Consider the following 17,880-nt stretch of genomic DNA (forward strand, 5'->3'; position numbering starts at 1 on the left):
CCTCTCTCAAGAGTGTTTCCACAACCCAGGCCTATCCAGAGCTTTATCACTCATCTTGCATCATCCTTTTCTGTGATTTCTCTCCAAAAGTCTGTAAATTCTTTGTTGCAGTTTGAGGATGTCAACATGACAGGGCAGCTGGCTGGACACTTGGGCAAATTTCATAGTGTGATACTTCCTATATTTAGTACAGTCACTGCTCACCAGGAGCTGGCTTCAGCCTCACACATCAAGAATATTGGCTTTGTTATTATACTCCATTTTGAGAGACCTGATTCACACTAACCAGATTCACCAAAGATTGATATTTAAACCAGATCGTTCACTTATTATTTTATGACAGAGTCTATTTCATTGCTGCCATGAGAATATTTGGAACTACTGTTCAGGGAAGCCCTCTCTCTGGAAATCAGTAAGCACGTTACTTAATGAGCACGGAACTAGAGTAAAGGGAGGTGGGTCATGCTGGGGCATGATTTATCCAGGCCAGGTGAGTCTGTTAAAAAGTCACTGCCATATAACAAAGGAAATCCTCCCCTTGGGTTGAAATCCTCATGTCTTTCAGATTCAGGATCTTTCTCCTGGGACAGGTCAGATTAAATACTCTTATCTACTTCTAAAGATTCATTTGCTTTAACTTACAGTTTTTTCATTACTGATAAGATCAAAGAGTTTTTCATATGTTTAGCAGTTATTCGTATTGTTTCTTCTGAGAATTGCCTGTTTCTGTCCTTTACCTGTTTCTTAATAGTATTTTATTCATTTGTAGAATTTCTTTATATGCTAAAATTATTAACCCTGGGTCATGTAATACAAAACTTTAAATATATTTTATTTTAGTTGTGTTAATCTTATCAATTAAGAAGCTATTAGTCTAATTTTTGTATTCCATTTATTTTGGGCAGGAAGACATTTTGATGTGTTCAAAATATTTTTATTCTACTACTTTAACTCTTAATATAGGACTTTCACCATTGATACCCTGTGACGATTCAAATACTCTCCAGTTTGAAGCAGATTGTGTATCAAATTTTCTGATTGGTTGGACATAGGAGGTAATGCACAGAATTGGTAGACTGTCTTACATATCTTTTGATCCCATTGTTCAACCTCTTTCCAGTAAGTTTCCTCTGCAACTTTTTACTGCATTACTCTTTGACTTTAAGTGGATTTTTTTTTTTTTTGCCTTCTTGTTATGAAAACAAACTTTTAACAGAATGAAAATTCCTGTGACTGATCTGTCTGGAGAATGGGAATACTTTCTTGGTGGAACCCAATGTAATGTAATAGGCACTATGACTATAATTCGGTATTCTCTTGATGGCCCGTATCCCAAATTTTTGGAAATACTCATATTTTGTGTTTCAAGTACTTCTCTGTTGGAATTACCAATTAACTCAGAGGACCTTTCTGTAAGATAAAACAATGATATCTGCAGATGAAATTGTGCCTCCAGTGTTTTCCTGAGCTTAGGATTTACTCTCCAGTCATTCGTTCTGTACCTTATCTACAAAGCAGGCCTTGGGTTATTTAGCCATCAGAATTCAAAGCTCCTACTTGTCATTCTATTTCTTTTCCTTTTGAATCACATGGTGTCTTGAAATAATCACAACTTGGAATTTCATCATGGTGTTTATTCTCCTTCCATCCAACTTATTTTACCCTGAGGAGGAGCTCTCTATGCTTTAATGGATAGGCAGTTTTCTTTTCTCTCTAGAACAGCTCAAAGATGTGGCTTACGGCACCCGACAGTTGTCATTATGTCTGCAAACACTGCCAGCCCATGGAGATGATGATGAAGCAGACATTTCTCTGCTGCATCAGAGTGAGAATCTTTTTGAACTGCACATCCACCAAGCCTTTCTGAAGTCTGCTGCCCTGGATCAGGCTGGAGACACTCAACCTACCACTTTCTGTACTTATTCCTTCTATGATTTTGAAACCCACTGTACCCCACTAGCTGTGGGGCCACAGCCCCTCTATGACTTCACCTCCCAGTATGTGGTAGAAACAGATTCCCTTTTTTTGAACTACCTTCATGGGGCTTCAGTCCGGCTTGATCTACACCAGGCTGTAGCCAGTGAGCACCACACGCTTGCAGCTGGATGGATTTACTTTGAGAGGGTGCTGGAGACTGTGGAGAGGGTCCATGGCTGTACCATACTTACTGGTAAGTGCTGTCGGCTTCCCACAGCTCCCAGGACTAATGCAGAGTTTCCCAAAGCCTATAGTTGGTCTTTTGGTCATTTCCCATTTTCTTCCTCTGCCTTGTTCTTAATCCTCACCACACCATCTGTGTCTTCCATGCGTTTCATACTTTCTGCTACCCAGGAGCTGGTGGAGAAGACTTCGGGGTGCTAGAATACTGGATGAGGCTGCGCTTCCCCATAGGATCCAGCCTACAGGCATGCAATAAGCGAAAGAAGGCTCAGGCCTACCTGTCAGCCAATGTGCTTGGTGCCTTGGAGGCCCAGGAAGATAAGGTGAGAAAAAACGATGTGCCCATGTATCTCAGAGGAGCCTCAGCCAAGCAGTTCAGGAGAACAGCTCAGTCTTCCGCTCTCAATAAGTATTTGTTGAATGTGAATGAAGAAGAAAAACTGTGATGCCACAACTAATCCAGAACTCTTGTGGCTGTGATGCCACAACTCTTCCCTTGGTCAAGCTTGGTTTTGAAATGAAATCATACCCTCAGAGCTAGCTGCCTCTCCCTGCTGTGAACAAAATAGCTTCTCTGTTCCTTTCTCTAAGATAAGGCTTGAGTGCCAGCACCTCTTTCAAATAACTATCTTCCAGAGCCACTTTACAGGCAGGCGAATGTCATTAGGTTTCTCTGGGACCCAGTCAGGATTCTACAGCAGTTTAGGTCATAGCTCTTCCTCATCAAGGGTGCTGGGCTTCACCCACAACAACTCTCTCAGGCCACCCTTTTCCTTCATCCAAGACCAACATCTTTCCAGTCCAGATTGGAGACCTGGAAGCATCAGAATGAGCTGCGGGTGGAAATCATCAGATGCTATGGCCTCCGGAGTCGGCGGCTGGGAACCCAGCCCAGTCCATACGTCATGTACCGCTTCTTCACCTTCTCTGACCACGACACTGCCATCATTCCAGCCAGTAACAATCCGCACTTTAGAGACCAGGCTCGATTCCCAGTGCTTGTGACCTCTGACCTGGATAAATATCTGAGGCGGGAGGCCCTGTCTGTCTACGTTTTTGATGATGAAGATGCAGAGCCTGGCTCGTACCTTGGCCAAGTCCAAGTGCCCTTGCTTCCTCTCGCACAAAACAAATCCATTGAAGGTGGGAGTTCAAGTCTATCGCATCTTTATGCTCTCTGCCCAGTGTTGTCTTCCTGTCCTACTTTTCTTTGATTACTTGCTTGGAACAGTCTCTCTTTAAAAACCTGCTGAGGTGCGCCTGGGTGGCTCAGTCCAGTGAGAGACTACACTTCGGCTCAGGTCATGATCTCATGGTTTGTGAGTTCGAGCCCCGCGTCGGGCTCTGTGCTGACAGCTCAGAGCCTGGAGCCTGCTTCAGATTCTGTGTCTCCCTCTCTCTCTGCCCCTCCCCCACTCATGCTCTGTCCCTCTCTGTCTCAGAAATAAATAAATAAATAAATAAATAAATAAATAAATAAATAAATGAAATAAAAAATAAAAAAAAATAAAAAATTAAAAAATTAAAAAAAACCTGCTGAGAGGATTTTAGAGTATTGTCAAGAGCAACAGAGCAGAAGACTCAGATCCCCACTAATCCTATAGAAACATTGCTTCTTCTGCTTCTTTTTAGCAACAAAAGCAAGATTCTTAAGTGGGTAGACCCACCAACCTAAAGTCCATGCGTCCGTCTCTAACAAATCTTTTCTGACTCGATCGTGCTTCTCAGGATTTATGTTTACTTAAGGCCTGTTGTCTCTCAGCACATGAGAGTAGATATCAGATTATAAACTGTGTCCTTAATACTCTCTTGTAATTCCCTTGCTTCTTTTTAAAAAAATTTTTTTTCAACGTTTATTTATTTTTGGGACAGAGAGAGACAGAGCATGAACGGGGGAGGGGCAGAGAGAGAGGGAGACACAGAATCGGAAACAGGCTCCAGGCTCCGAGCCATCAGCCCAGAGCCCAACGCAGGGCTCGAACTCACGGACCGCGAGATCGTGACCTGGCTGAAGTCGGACGCTTAACCGATTGCACCACCTAGGCGCCCCTCCCTTGCTTCTTTTAAACACAAGTTAGACTTTCATGCCATGCCATAGAAAAGGTAAATTTCTTGGATCTCTTTCCCCCCAATACAGAACTGAGGTGAACTTAGGAAAGGTCACCTCTCTGGTTGCAGTACTGGGGGGAGGATGAGGCAGGGATGTCTGTGCTCCCATTGTGAAGTAGGGATGGGTATAGCTAGTACCAGCTATGTTTAACAAGCTTCTGGATATTCTAGAAAATGTGTAAGTCCTCCCTCCTTCCAGTACTACAAGAGCTGAAAGAAAGAACGAAAGAGAAAGAAAGAAAGGAAGAAATGAAAAGCTGATACTTTTGCTTATAATTTATCTTTTGCCAAAGGAAGAGGCAATATGAGCCATTTGTCAAATTAATCAGTGTTACAAATCAGAAGTCTGGCATTTGGAAATAGCGATTTTGCTGAAGTTTTCTTGGCTTTTGTTACTTTAGAAATAGGGACCACTTGAGTGTTGATAATGGTTTCTTTGGTATGCTTAAGACCTGGCAAGCATTTGGTAATAGTAATAATGTAGTCATGTTTATTGGCTAGGTGACTGAGGACAAGCAAGCTATACCTTTCCATACGTCTTTTGACTATCGCTTCCTGAAACCTGGAGACTCCCATCTTCCCCTACAAATATTCTAAGTGAATATTAGAAGTAAACATTCTAAGTGAATATTAATATTCACTGCTATTTTATGTTACTTCTGAGTGTATTATCACCATGCTTAGGTAATGGATGTTAATTCATGACAAGCAAATTATGGTAAAATTCAAAATGGGGAATGGATAAGGTGCTGATAAATACTCACTTGTCTACTTCATATGATCAGATCTTATTAATGTCTGTGTGTGTCCCAGGTGATTTTAACCTCACAGACCCTGCGGGGAACCCCAATGGATTTGTTGAGATGCAATTGGACTGGAAATCTTTCTACCTACCCCCAGAGAGCTTCCTGAAACCAGAAACTCAGCCTGAGGAGAATACCACGAAGGACAGTTTAGAGATCTCATCTGAAGAGGAAAAGGCTTCCTTTCTCCCCCAGGTAGCAGATCTCCACCAATCCTGTGAAACATATTTGAAGAGGATGGTATTAAAATTGTAGTAAAAGAAATGCCTTCCATGAATGTCAGGTGTTCAGCAAACTTATTCTGCATCCCTCGCAATGTCATGAGCCACCTACTGATGGAGAAGGATCCTGGGTTTTATTACAGGGAGGAAAGAAAGATGGCATCTCTCAGCTCTGTGGCAGGCGAGGAATGAAGTCTAATGCTAGCTCACAAATCCCTTTCTTGAGTATCAAGGCTGTTAAACTCTCATCTAGTAAGGCTGTCTCTGATACTTCTGTTTAGGACCTGATGGCATTTGGTGAGATTCCCATTGAAGCTGGCCAGTATCAAGCTAAGAGAAAACCTCCACAGGTGGGAGAAAGAAAGGAAAGGGAACACCAGGTTGCAAGCTACTCAAGAAGAAAACATGGTAAAAGAACAAGCATCCAAGGAAAGAACAGAATGGAGTATCTTAGTCGTAACATCTTAACTGGAAATACACTACAAGTAAGGCCTTAGAAACCCTGCAGAATTAAAATATGAGTTGTAGTGTCCCCAGAGATACTATTCTCAAGTAGAAGCAGACACCCAAGATAAGCAATTATCATGGCTTTTTGTGGCTAACATGTGTTTCCTCAAACACAATAGTTTAATAAAACTCTGAAGTGTTCACTTCATTTCATTGTAATTTAGTTCAGCAGCTTATGGACTCTGCAATTTATGCTTAGAATTTTAGCAGTCCACCTCAACTGTAGTGAAAGTAAGCTAAAGAACAAGTATTTATCGAACACCTACTATATGTTTGTTACTGTCTTTTCTTCATAGGAAGCTGGATTAAAGTTACTATGTAGCACCTAAAAGTATATATAGGAGATTGTAAATATATATTATTATATGGTTAAATATTATATATTGTTATATTACAATCATGTTGTATGAGTTGTGTAATTGTATTAACATATAATTACTAATTTTGTGAAATTATTATTATATACACAACTGACCCTTGAACAACATGGACTTGAGCTGTAACACATCCCTGTTTTTTTCAGTAAACACAGTATTGCAAATGTATTTTCTCTTTCTTACGATTTTCTTAATAGCATTTTCTTCTCTCTAGCTTCCTTTATTGTGAGAGTATAGTATATAATATATATAGGATGTATTAGTCGACTGTTTATGTTATTGGTAAGTTTTCTGGTTAACAGTGGACTATTAGTAGTTAATTTTGGGAGGGACAGTCAAAAGTTATACACAGATTTTTGGTGCCCCAAACCCTCATGTTGTTCAAGGGCCAACTGTAATTATAATTGTCTTTATTCTGAAGCAGGTGAAGTACACTGAATGGAAGTTCTCAGGGCTCAAGAGCTCCATAGATGATGGTTTGAAAAATCAGCAAAAGGAAGAGAAAATTACATCATCCCATTCAGTACCAATGCAGAAAGAAGCCCTGAATCCTGTAAATGGTATTGTCCATTTGTTTGTTTGTTTTAATGGCATTGTCTTTTTAAAATCTAATTTCCTATTTAATCATTGGGTTATTTTTTCAAGCCTGTATTTACTACCCCCCCCCCCCAATCTTGCATTGCTAAACTTTTCATGGAAAATTAGTATTGAACACTCTAAGCTTAGTTTTATGTTACAAGTGTGCTGGTTAGGCCAATGAAGGCTGGAATTTTTAAAGCTAGTTTGCTTGCCAGTTTAGTTACCTAACAAGTATATCTTGTGAATTATGGTTACAAAGAAATAGAAGGAGTGTGGTTGGCTCATTTGTGATGTTGATCCAAAATGTTTTAAATTAAGGCAAGGCTTTTTTGTGTTACAATGCAAGGTAGACATGATTTCAGGTTATAGTATTGGCAAACTAGATAATTCAGACCAACTCTCATTGATGACAGCTAAAATGCTGAAGTGAATATGTTTTCCCAAGATCTTAACATTTCTTAAAAGCATTATATAGTCAATAAGAAGAGAGGGAAGAATTACCTAGCCTTGACGAGGGAGATGATTGAAGCTCAGGGAAGTGAGCTGAAACTCCTGTAGCCCTGGGATGTTGTCAGTCTAGAGAAAGCAGTGGACAGACAGAACCATGCTTTTGGTGGACTTTTGGGACAGGGAAATGGGATGCAGTCTCAGTCTGCTGTCTGCCAGCATAGGCAGATGTCTGCTCAGGGCAGAAATTCCTACTTTGGTCTAGGACCCAGAAGGCAGCACTGTTCTGAGCCTCTGAATGGTGAGGCTGAGAGGAAGAACTGTGGTTTGGGCACTTGCAGGCCTAGAGACACAGGGCTGATCAGTGACCACCAGGACTCCAGATACTGGAATTATCAGACATGGCCTGGGCAAGAGCTGTGGTTATCAGCTTCGTGGAGATGAAAGCTGAACTTTAAAATTGCAACAAAGAACTGGAGCTATGAAAACATTAAGGTTGTAAGTTTTTAAAAAACATTTTGTTTTAAAATAATTTCGGGTCTCCTGGGTGTCTCAGTTGGTTGGGCAACCAACTTTGGCTTAGGTCATAATCTCTCAGCTTGTGAGTTCAAGCCCCGCATTGGGCTCTGTGCTGACAGCTCAGAGCCTGGAGCCTGCTTCGGATTCTGTATCTCCCTCTCTCTGCCCCTCCCTTGCTTGTGCTATCTCTCTCTCTCTCTCTCTCTCTCTCTCTCTCTCTCTCTCTCTCTCTCAAAAATAAATAAACATTAAATTTTTAAAAAATAAAATAATTTCAAACTTACATAAGAGCTGCATGACAAATTCATCAACTTTTAGCATTTTCCCACTTACTGCTTTGTCATTTTTTCTGAAGCATTTGAGAACAAGTTGTACATCTCATGCCCCCTTACTTCTGTGTATTTCAGTAAGGAAATTATATGAACAGTAGAGTTATCAAGCATGCAGTCTTAACATGGACACATATTACCTTATGTCCAGTCCATTTTCAGAATTTTCTAGTTGTCCCAATAAGGTCCATTATCACAGTTCTTTTAATCTTTATCTAACCCAGGATCATACACTGCATTTAGTCGTTACTCTTTGGTTTCCTTTAATCTGGAACGGTTCCTTGTCTTCACCTTTCCTGATACTGACATTTTTGAAGAGTATAAATGAGCAGTTCTGTAGAGTGTTCCTCAATTTGGATTTGTCTGATGTTTCTTTGTAATTAGATTCAGGTTATGAACTTTTTACAAGAGTACCACAAAAGTGATATTATGTCCTTCTCAATGCATCACATCAGGGGATACATGATGTCTGTCCCATTATCATGATGTTGTGTTAATTTTTATCACTTGGTTAAGAAAGCATCTGCCAGGTTTTTAATCATAAAGTTAATAATTTTTGCCTTTGTAATTATTAAGTAATCTGTGAGATGTTATTTTGAGACTACATAAATACGTTATTCCTCATCAAATTTAACTTAATAATTTTGGTATTGATTTGTGGGGGGGTGTGTCTGAATCACAAAATGTTTACAAAATACATTGCATATTTGGAAATGAATCAATAGAAATTATAGAACTGCTCAATATAGAAATTTATGGAGGAATAGATGGGTTGAAAATAGATTTTAAAAAAAGAAAACAGATTAGATACAACTGAAGTGGGAATTGGTAAAGATAACTAGAATAAAACAAGGAGAGACAACAAGATGGAAAATACAAAAGAGAAGACAGACATAAAGGATAAAATGAGGAGGTCTAAGCAATGTTCAATTAGATATGGAAGAGGAAGGAGGCAGAAGTAATATTTAAAGTGATAATGATTTAGAGTTTTCTAGAACTAGTGAAAGATATTAGCATTGAATGAAATGAAGCTCAAGTAGGATAAGTTTTAAAAAAAATCCAGATGTGGGGCACCTGGCTGCTCAGTTGGTAGAAAATGTGACTCGATCTTGGGGTGTGGGTTTGAGCCCCACATTGGGTCTAGAGATTACTTAAAAATTAAAATTAAAAAAATCTACATCTAAACATCTCCTACATAGTAAAAATGCAAAAATAAAATCAAATAGAAAATGTTAAAAGTATCCATTTGGGGCACCTGGGTAGCTCAGTCAGTTTAACATCTGACTCTTGATTTCAGCTCTTGTCATAATCTCATGGGTTCCTAAGTTTGAACCCCATGTCGGGCTCTGTGCTGACAGTGTGGAGCCTACTCGGGATTCTCTCTCTCGCCTTCTCTCTCTCTCTCTGCCCCTCCCCCACACTCTCACTCACTCACTCTCTCTCTCTCTCAAAATAAATAAATAAACTTAAAAAAAAGTGCATCCATTTAAAAGAAAAACATTGCCATGGTCCATTGATAATATGGACAACTGACTTGTCAATAGCTACAACTATAGTCAGAAACCAGTGGCTTCAATATGCCAAAGGGAAATAACTGCCAACAAAGAATTCTCCACAAAACAAAAATGCTCTTCCAGAATGAAAACAGAATAGACATTTAAAGACAAACCAAAATGGATGGCTTGCTTTCAAGCTACATTTTAAGGTTGTCCTTTAGGCTGAAGGAAAATTATCTCAGAAGGAAGCACAAAGGTGTAACAAACCAGGAAAAGCAAAGAATGTGAGTTAGTTTACATTACTATATAAAGCAAAAATATCAGCTTGTGGGGTTAAAATACATTTAAATTTAAATATATAATGTAGTAGGTTCAACGGTAGCCCCACAAAAGGTATGTCCATGTCCTGAACCCCAGAATTTGTAACTGTTACCTGATTTGAAAAAAGATTTTTTGCAGATGTACTTAAGTTAAAGATCTTGAGATGTAGAGATCAGCTTGGATTATGTGAGTGCGCACACAGAGAGACACATGCAGAAAAGAAGGCAGTGTAACCACAGAGGCAGAGATTGAAATGATGTGGCCACAAGCCAAAGAATGCCTGGAGCCACCAGAAGCTAGAAAAGGCAAGGGAAGAAAAGGAAAAATATCCTCTAGAACCTTTGGAGTGAGCATAGACTTCCCAATACCTTGATTTTGAACTTCTGACCTCCAGCACTAAGAGAGAATAGATTTCCAGTTTTATTTCTTTCTTTTCTTTTCTTTCTTTCTTTTTTTTTTTTACTTTTTTTCATGATACTGGAGAGATGGACATTTCATCCAGACCAAGTTTAAATGACTTGTACATGTTTTATGTAAGCCAGAGGCAAAACCAAAGCTAAAATAACATTTGGCACAACAACTAATATTACTTGAAAAAGCTCATAGAAAGTTCACCATCACCTTAAAGATCAATCACTTTATTACAGAATGAATGACTCTACAGAAAAGAGAAAAGAGACCTAAAGGATAAAATGAGAGGATCTAAGCTATGTTTAATCAAACGTAGGAGAAGATAAAGAAGGGAGACAGAGGCAATGTTTAAAGTGATATGTGAAATTCACATCTGCATTCAAAAAATGAAATCATGAGAAGAAGGACTATTTTTTCTGGCCTCTCAGTTGTTACCTTCAATAGTGAGTTGTGGATTGCTTTCTTTAATGACCTTCAGGAGCTTCTGGATTTGAGCATCGGATTCATCAGTCTTCAACCTGAGTGTCCAGAGGGGGCAATTTTGAAGTTTCAAGGCTTCACACAGCATCTATACTCCACTATACTCCCAGGGAACTCTGGCCCAGGTCTAGCATGATCAGGTTCTGTTGCTTTTGAGGGTAGACAAGAGGTCTCACAACTGAAAGAAGTGATGGCACATCCCCACAACCACAGAAATCTCAGATTACATGGTGGTTTCTTCAAAGCCTTAAAAAGAACTGTAGTAGTTACTATGTGAGTCAGTAACATACTTGGCTAACATACAAGCTAACATACTTGGCTTGATTTTTGTTGGAGAAACTTTGATAGGTGATTGCAGCCATCACTGGATATGTTGCAGCACCATAGCACCAGAGTATGTAGTTTATGTTGGGGTAACTCAAGCCCTCACATAGAAGTTTCATCCCATAGGTGTCCCAGCATAGGTGTGTCAGCCTCTGGTTGATGCTCAGAGCACAAAAGAGCTTCTTGCCACAGGTTACTGTGAGGTGACGTTCTCCTGTGACAACCTCTGCAGGAAACACTTTAGGTATCTCTAAATTGTGTACAGCAAATTGACATGCTTATCCAAGAGCTCATTTGTTGTGAGGTTCAAGCATGCCGTAGACTGGTTGATTTCAAGAAGGAGAAACCAGCTCATTGATGAATGGTGGAATAGTAAGAAACCAACCTGATATAGTATGAATTACGTTTTAGGTGTCTCAAGACCACACACAATAGGAAAGCGTATCATTTTGGTCATTTCTGTGAGTGACCAGATGCATTGGATCTCATGGCCAGCAAAGGCAAGACAGAAGTTCCAATAAGCAGCAGCTAGAGAAATATTTTTGAGGACCACTTTCTGGAGATTACAGGTAGCATACGTTTTTCACAGAGAATCCTTGTTGGTGAGGTACTAAGGAAGATCTGACTGATGTCCAGAAATATCAGATTCTCACTTGAGCCATACATGAAACAAAAGTCCATCCAGAAAGGAGGCAATTGTCGATGATTCTGGGACCTCTGAACCTGAGCATCTGATTCTGATGCAGTGTCATTCTCCAGGAATACCTTCTATAGCAAAATTTTCTACAAGTTTTGGCAATGCTTAAGGTGGAATGTAAGCATGATGTCCATTTTATTTTTCAAATGCAGTGACATTTCCTTGATGTGGGCAATTGCATCCTTTACAAGCTGTTCTTCCTGAGATTCAAAAAGACAGTACAAAACCATCTCCTTCATTGAGCAGAAGGGTTTATCTGCTTTGCATTTCATCTGACTGTGCTTTGCATTTCAGTAAGTTCCATTTGACTTTCATTGACGTTCGGGAGTCAAAAGCTGTCTTTAGTCCCATGCCTCTCTTTTCTTTGAATGGCTGACTAAAAAGTTACCCAACTTGGGTCAGGTTGGCATTCTTTAGTCTTTATTGAAGAACAGCTTCTGCACATTACATTTTTTTTTAATTTTTAAAGTTTATTTATTTATTTTGAGAGAGTAAGTGGGGGAGGGCAGAAAGAGGGGGTGGGGGAGAATCCCAAGCAGGCTCCACACTGTCAGCATGGAGCCTGATGTGGGGCTTGAACTCACAAACTGTGAGATCATGACCTAAGCCATAATCAAGAGTCAGACGCTGAACTGACCAAGCCACCCACACACCCCAACTTCTGCACATTCCTAATGTCCCACCTGAGGCTTTCCCTGTCTTCTTCCTCCTTGCTCTCCTGTACATAGAACATGGTGACAAGAAACTTTTGGACACTGAGTTCAATGAAGGAGTAGCAGCCCTTACAGTCTTTGCCCTCCTGGAAGATACTTTTCCAGGAAAGGATAGAGGTTAGATTTTTTTTTTTTAATTTTTAATGTTTATTTATTTTTGAGACAGAGAGAGACAGAGCATGAACAGGGGAGGGTCAGAGAGAGAGGGAGACACAGAATCTGAAGCAGGCTCCAGGCTCTGAGCTGTCAGCACAGAGCCCGACGCGGGGCTCGAACTCACGGACCGCGAGATCATGACCTGAGCCGAAGTCAGACGCCCAACCGACTGAGCCACCCAGGCGCCCCGAGGTTAGATTTTTTTGATGCAAGTCTCCAAAGGTCTTCCCCATCAAAGATGTTTGTGTCCACATGCCCTCAGCAGCTAGAAGACACAGACCTTTTATTGGAGCTTGGAGGTACTGACTGGGACAACTGTCAGGTACCTGTATGAACTGGCTGCAAAGGAAACACAGAAACAGAAATGTGGTGGTTTGACAAGTCAGAACAGGATCCTCCCCCTTCTCCATCTACAGTTTCAGACAAGTGCAGATGACCCAGCACATGGCAGGAGACAAGCTCATATGGAACAAGGTGGCATGGCTCCTCATCAAGTCACAAGCTCACAGCACTTGATTTTTATTCTCAAAGTATTTCAGTAAATATGCCTTCTTGTCCAGGTATAAGAATCCCTCCATTTCTATGAAGAGGGATTGATCAGCCAAGAGTCTGCACTCTCTCAAGGTGCCGGGTCATGTGGTGATGAGTAAAGTGGCCTTGGGTAACATTGTTCTCTTCAGCAAACTACCCAAGAAGATGGGCACTAGCTTCCACTTCTTCCAGTTGCCCTATGTCATGGATAAGTGCCCCTGAGGAGACTCTCAGTCACTGAAGTCATTGATGATTAACAGGATTTTCTGCTCTTGGGCTACAGTCCTGGAATGACCTCCTGCAATCCAGGCTAGTCCTTGGAGACCAGTTCTAAAAAAGTGTACAACCTATTGTGGTTGAGTTCTTTGTAGTTGAGATAGAAGGCAGATTTGAATCTTTGTGAGGTTGACCTGTGTCCATTCCAGCATCAACTCCTTTGCCAGTATGGATTTCCCATTGTCCACAGGACTGTGCCATGTGTAGAAATGGTCCTGCAAGCATTTTAGGATTACAGAAAATGGGATCAGTGTCTCATATCTCTGGGACAATATGGATGTTTTCATCAGCTCCAGGTCAAAAGTTGCTTTTAAGCCACTAAGTTTTTGGTGTTTTGTGACAGCAGCCATAGAAAATTAATGCAAGCAATAGCAAATATTTGGTAATTAACCAACATACTTCTAAGTAACCCTTGCATCAAAGAAGAGCTGCTAAGGAAAATTAGGAAATTTATTGAACTGAATGAAAATGAAAATACAACATATCACAATTGATGGGATGCAGCTAGAGCAGTTCTTACAAGGAAATTTTAGCTTTAAATGCTTATGATTAGGGAAAAAAAGATCTGAAGTCAATACCCTAAGCTTTTACTTTAAGAAGCTAGAAAAGAAAAGAAAAAGGAAGCTAGAAAAAGAAAATAATATTAAACCCAAAGAAAATAATAATGAAGAGCAGAGTAGAAATCAATGAAATAGAAACAGAAAAAGAATAGAGAAAATCAATGAAGCCAACTTTGAATAGATCAGCAAACTTGATAAGCCTTTATCTAGACTGACTGTAGTAAAGATCCAACAGAAACTACTTAGTAATTTGAACAGAAGTTTAATATAAAGAGTTATTAACTATAACAGGAGATTGAACTAGGGATGGTGGTGAGGATTGACTAGTAAGAAGTAAACAGAACTCTAAAAAATACAGGTATTTCAGATTTAAAGAATATCCACTAATCCCTAGAACTGAAATAAAGTCCCCAAAGAAGAAATAGGTCTGGTAGACAACCCTTTCAGGCTGAAATCCAGACCTCACTGGAGGGAGTGAAGTCATGTTTTATTGAATAGAACAGAATTTGGCTGTGGCTGCACATCAAACCTCAGAGAATCTGTGAAGTTGACTTCTGGAACATTGCAGGTAAACCATTCACAGAGAGATGCCAAGCCAGTGGCATTTCACCTACTTGGGGGTGGGGTGGGGTACCAAGAAAACTGCCCACAGGGAGGTGCCATATACTACAGGCCACTGGAAACTACTAGAATTGGGTGTTGCAGAAGCCATGTGCTACTAGAAATGTGTTCTACAGGAAACGATGTGAGCTGCTGGAGCCAGGCACTAAGTTGCATGAGCCTTGTCTGCAGAGTCCTTATCTTCTGCAGGAGTCTGCCTAAAACCGGGGAGAGAAACCTTTTCCTCCTTCAGTGATCCTCTGTGCTCACTTAAACTTAACATGGTGCCATCTGGCAAAGAAGAAATATTTACAGGGTGCAACTCCATCATTGCAGAGCAGGCAGTTATATTGAGTTGAAAGACAATTAATTGATAACTGGCCTGCTGATTAAGGGGGAAAAAAAGCAAAGACACGAGTTAGCAAAATCAGGAATGAATGTAAGATCACTACAAACTCTATAATTAAAAGGACCATAAAAGAATATTATGAACAACTTTATACAACTTAGATGGAAAAGACAAATTCTTAGAAAGATACAAATTAGCAGAACTGACTCAAGAAGAAATAGAAGATCAGAATTGACCTTTAAAAAGTACAGAAGGAAATTAGTAATTTAAAATCTTACCAAATAAAAAGTCCAGTTCTGGGGCACCTTGGTGGCTCAGTCGGTTAAGTGTCTGGCTCTTGATTTTGACTCAGGTCATGACCTCACAATTCATGGGATCAAGCCCTGCTGTCAGTACAGACCCTACTTGGAATTCTCTCTCTCCCGCTATCTCTGCCCTTCCCCTGCTTGCATGTACTCTCTTTCTCTCAAAGTAAATAAATAAATATTAAAAAGTACTTTTTAAAAGAAGAAGTCCAGTTCTAGATACCCTAACTGATGAATTCTATTAATATTTAAGGAAGAAAAAATGCTGATCCTTCAGAATCTCTTTCTGAAAATAGTAGATCCAGAGAAACTTTCTAACTGATTTGATTATAAAGTAGCATTATCCAGATACCAAAGCAAGCCAAAGACATTAAAAGAAAGGCAACTATAGACCAATATTCAACATGAACACAGATGTAATATCCTAAATGCAATATTAGCAAACCAACCCAGCAAAATATAAAAATATTAAAAGGGTTGTGCTCACCATGTTCAACTGAGATTTATTCCTAGAATGCAAGTTTAGTTTAATAGCAGAAAATTGATTTATTTAATACACTGTATTAGTGGAATAAAAGCTTTATGATCATCTCAATAGATAGGGGGAAAAAAGCATTTTACAAAATCCAACTCCTATTCTCAATAAGAACTCTCACCAAACTAGGTAGAAGGAAATTATTTCAAAGTAACAAGGGATAATAAAACCTGTAACTAACATCTTACTTTGTGGTAAAAGACTGAATGCTTTTCCCTGAAGATTGAGAAAAAAGAAAGGATTTCTGCTTTTATCACTGTTTGAACATTATAGTGGAGATTTTAATCATTGCAATAAGGCAAGAAAAAGAAATTGAAGTCATAACAATTGAAAATAGAGAAGTAGTGCTACCTTTATTGGCAATTGACATCTTTGACCTCCTTTTTAGAAAATCATAAGAAATCTACAAAAAATTTTTTAAAAACTAAAAGCAAGTGAACAACATTATAGGTTATAAATCAGTATACCAAAATCAATTGTATTGCCATATAGTATCCATGAACACTCTAAAATAAAATCAAGCAAACAATTCCATTCACAGTATCGTCCAAAAGAATAAAATATTTAGGAATAGATTTTAAAAAAGAAATGCAAGACCTGTATACTGAAAACTACAAAAGTTCCTGAGAAGAATTAAAGAAGTTTAAAATAAATGAAGAAATGTATCATGTTTATGGATTGGACCACTCATAATTGTTAAGATGGCAGTTCTTCCCAAAATTTATACATGAATGCAAAGAATTTAGAAAAACCAAAACAATTTTGAAAGAACAAAGTTGAAATTTTTGTACTACCTGATTTCAAAACTTCCTTAAGGTAAAGGTAGAGTATTTCAGACAGTGTGGTATTAGCATAAAGATAGACTTACAGATCAGTGGGACAGAATTGTGAATCCAGAAATAAACTTTCATTTTATGGTGAATTGATTTTTCCACAAAGGTCCCAAGACAATTCAATGGGGATATCTAATCTTTCCATCAAATGGTGCTAGGACAATTAGATATCCACATAGAGGAGGGGAAAAAAACCTTAGACAACTACCTCACACCACCCATAAAAATTAACCAAAATACATTATAAATCTAAATATTAGAACCAAAACTATAGAATTTCTAAAAGAAAACATAGGATAAACTATTTGACCTTATTAGACAAAGATTCTTTAGCTATGACATCAGAAGCATGGTCCATAAAATTTAAAAAAATGATAAATTGGACTTAGGCAAAATAAAAAATGCATGGTCTTGAAAGGACACCATTAAGAAAATGAAAAGGTCAGCTATAGATTAGGAGAAAATATTTGCAAATTACATTTTTTTTTCCTTTTTTAAATCTAAATTTTAGTTGCAAATCACATTTCTGATAAAGGACTTGCATCCATAATCTGTAAGGAATCCTTACAACTCAGACAACTCAATTTAAAATGGTCAATAAATTTGACTAGACATTCACTAAAGAACATATATGAATGGCAGTTAAGCATACAAAAGATGCTCAACAGCATTAGTCATTAGGAAAAAGCAAAATAATATCACAATGAGATACCAGTACACTCCAGCTAGAATTGATACATTCTAGAGGTTGACTGTAGCAAGTGTTAGTGAAGACGTGGAAAAATTGGAACCTTATGCATCACTGTTGGGAATAGAAAACAGTACAACTACTATGAAAACTATTTGGCTATTTCCTAAAAAATAAAACATACAGTTTACAATCCAGCAATTCTCTTCTTAAGGGTCTGTCCAAGAGAATTGGAAACATTTGACCATCCAAAGACTTGTACACAAATACTCAGAGCAGCATTATTCATCATTCAGAATAAGGAAAGATGTCTTAAATAAAAAACAAAATGTAGTAGTCATGAAGAAAATATTGATAAGGTTGACTACTTTAAAAGTAAGAATTCCTGTGTAGCAAAAGATTAAATGGGCAAGAGTGGAAATGATATTTGTAAAACATGCGACCATCAAAAGGCTCAAATTCAAAAAATATGCAGAACCCCTACAAATCAATTAGAAAAAGACAGCTCGCAGCTTTTTCTGCCCATTGGTCCTGTCCCTGTGCTTTAATAAAAA

At 38.8% G+C, this 17,880-nt stretch overlaps 1 protein-coding gene across 1 annotated transcript in view; it reads left to right on the top strand.

Annotated features, from left to right (window-relative positions):
* Positions 1–17,880, top strand: part of RPGRIP1 (RPGR interacting protein 1) — an 82,722-nt gene that overhangs the window by 38,657 nt on the left and 26,185 nt on the right. The window contains 6 exon segments of the mRNA XM_053224261.1: positions 1,718–2,170; positions 2,332–2,483; positions 2,961–3,303; positions 5,083–5,267; positions 5,575–5,778; positions 6,599–6,737. Of these exon segments, the coding sequence (XP_053080236.1) occupies positions 1,718–2,170; positions 2,332–2,483; positions 2,961–3,303; positions 5,083–5,267; positions 5,575–5,778; positions 6,599–6,737 (1,476 nt within the window).

This window comes from Acinonyx jubatus, chromosome B3, assembly GCF_027475565.1.
Source record: "Acinonyx jubatus isolate Ajub_Pintada_27869175 chromosome B3, VMU_Ajub_asm_v1.0, whole genome shotgun sequence".
NCBI lineage: Eukaryota > Metazoa > Chordata > Mammalia > Carnivora > Felidae > Acinonyx > Acinonyx jubatus.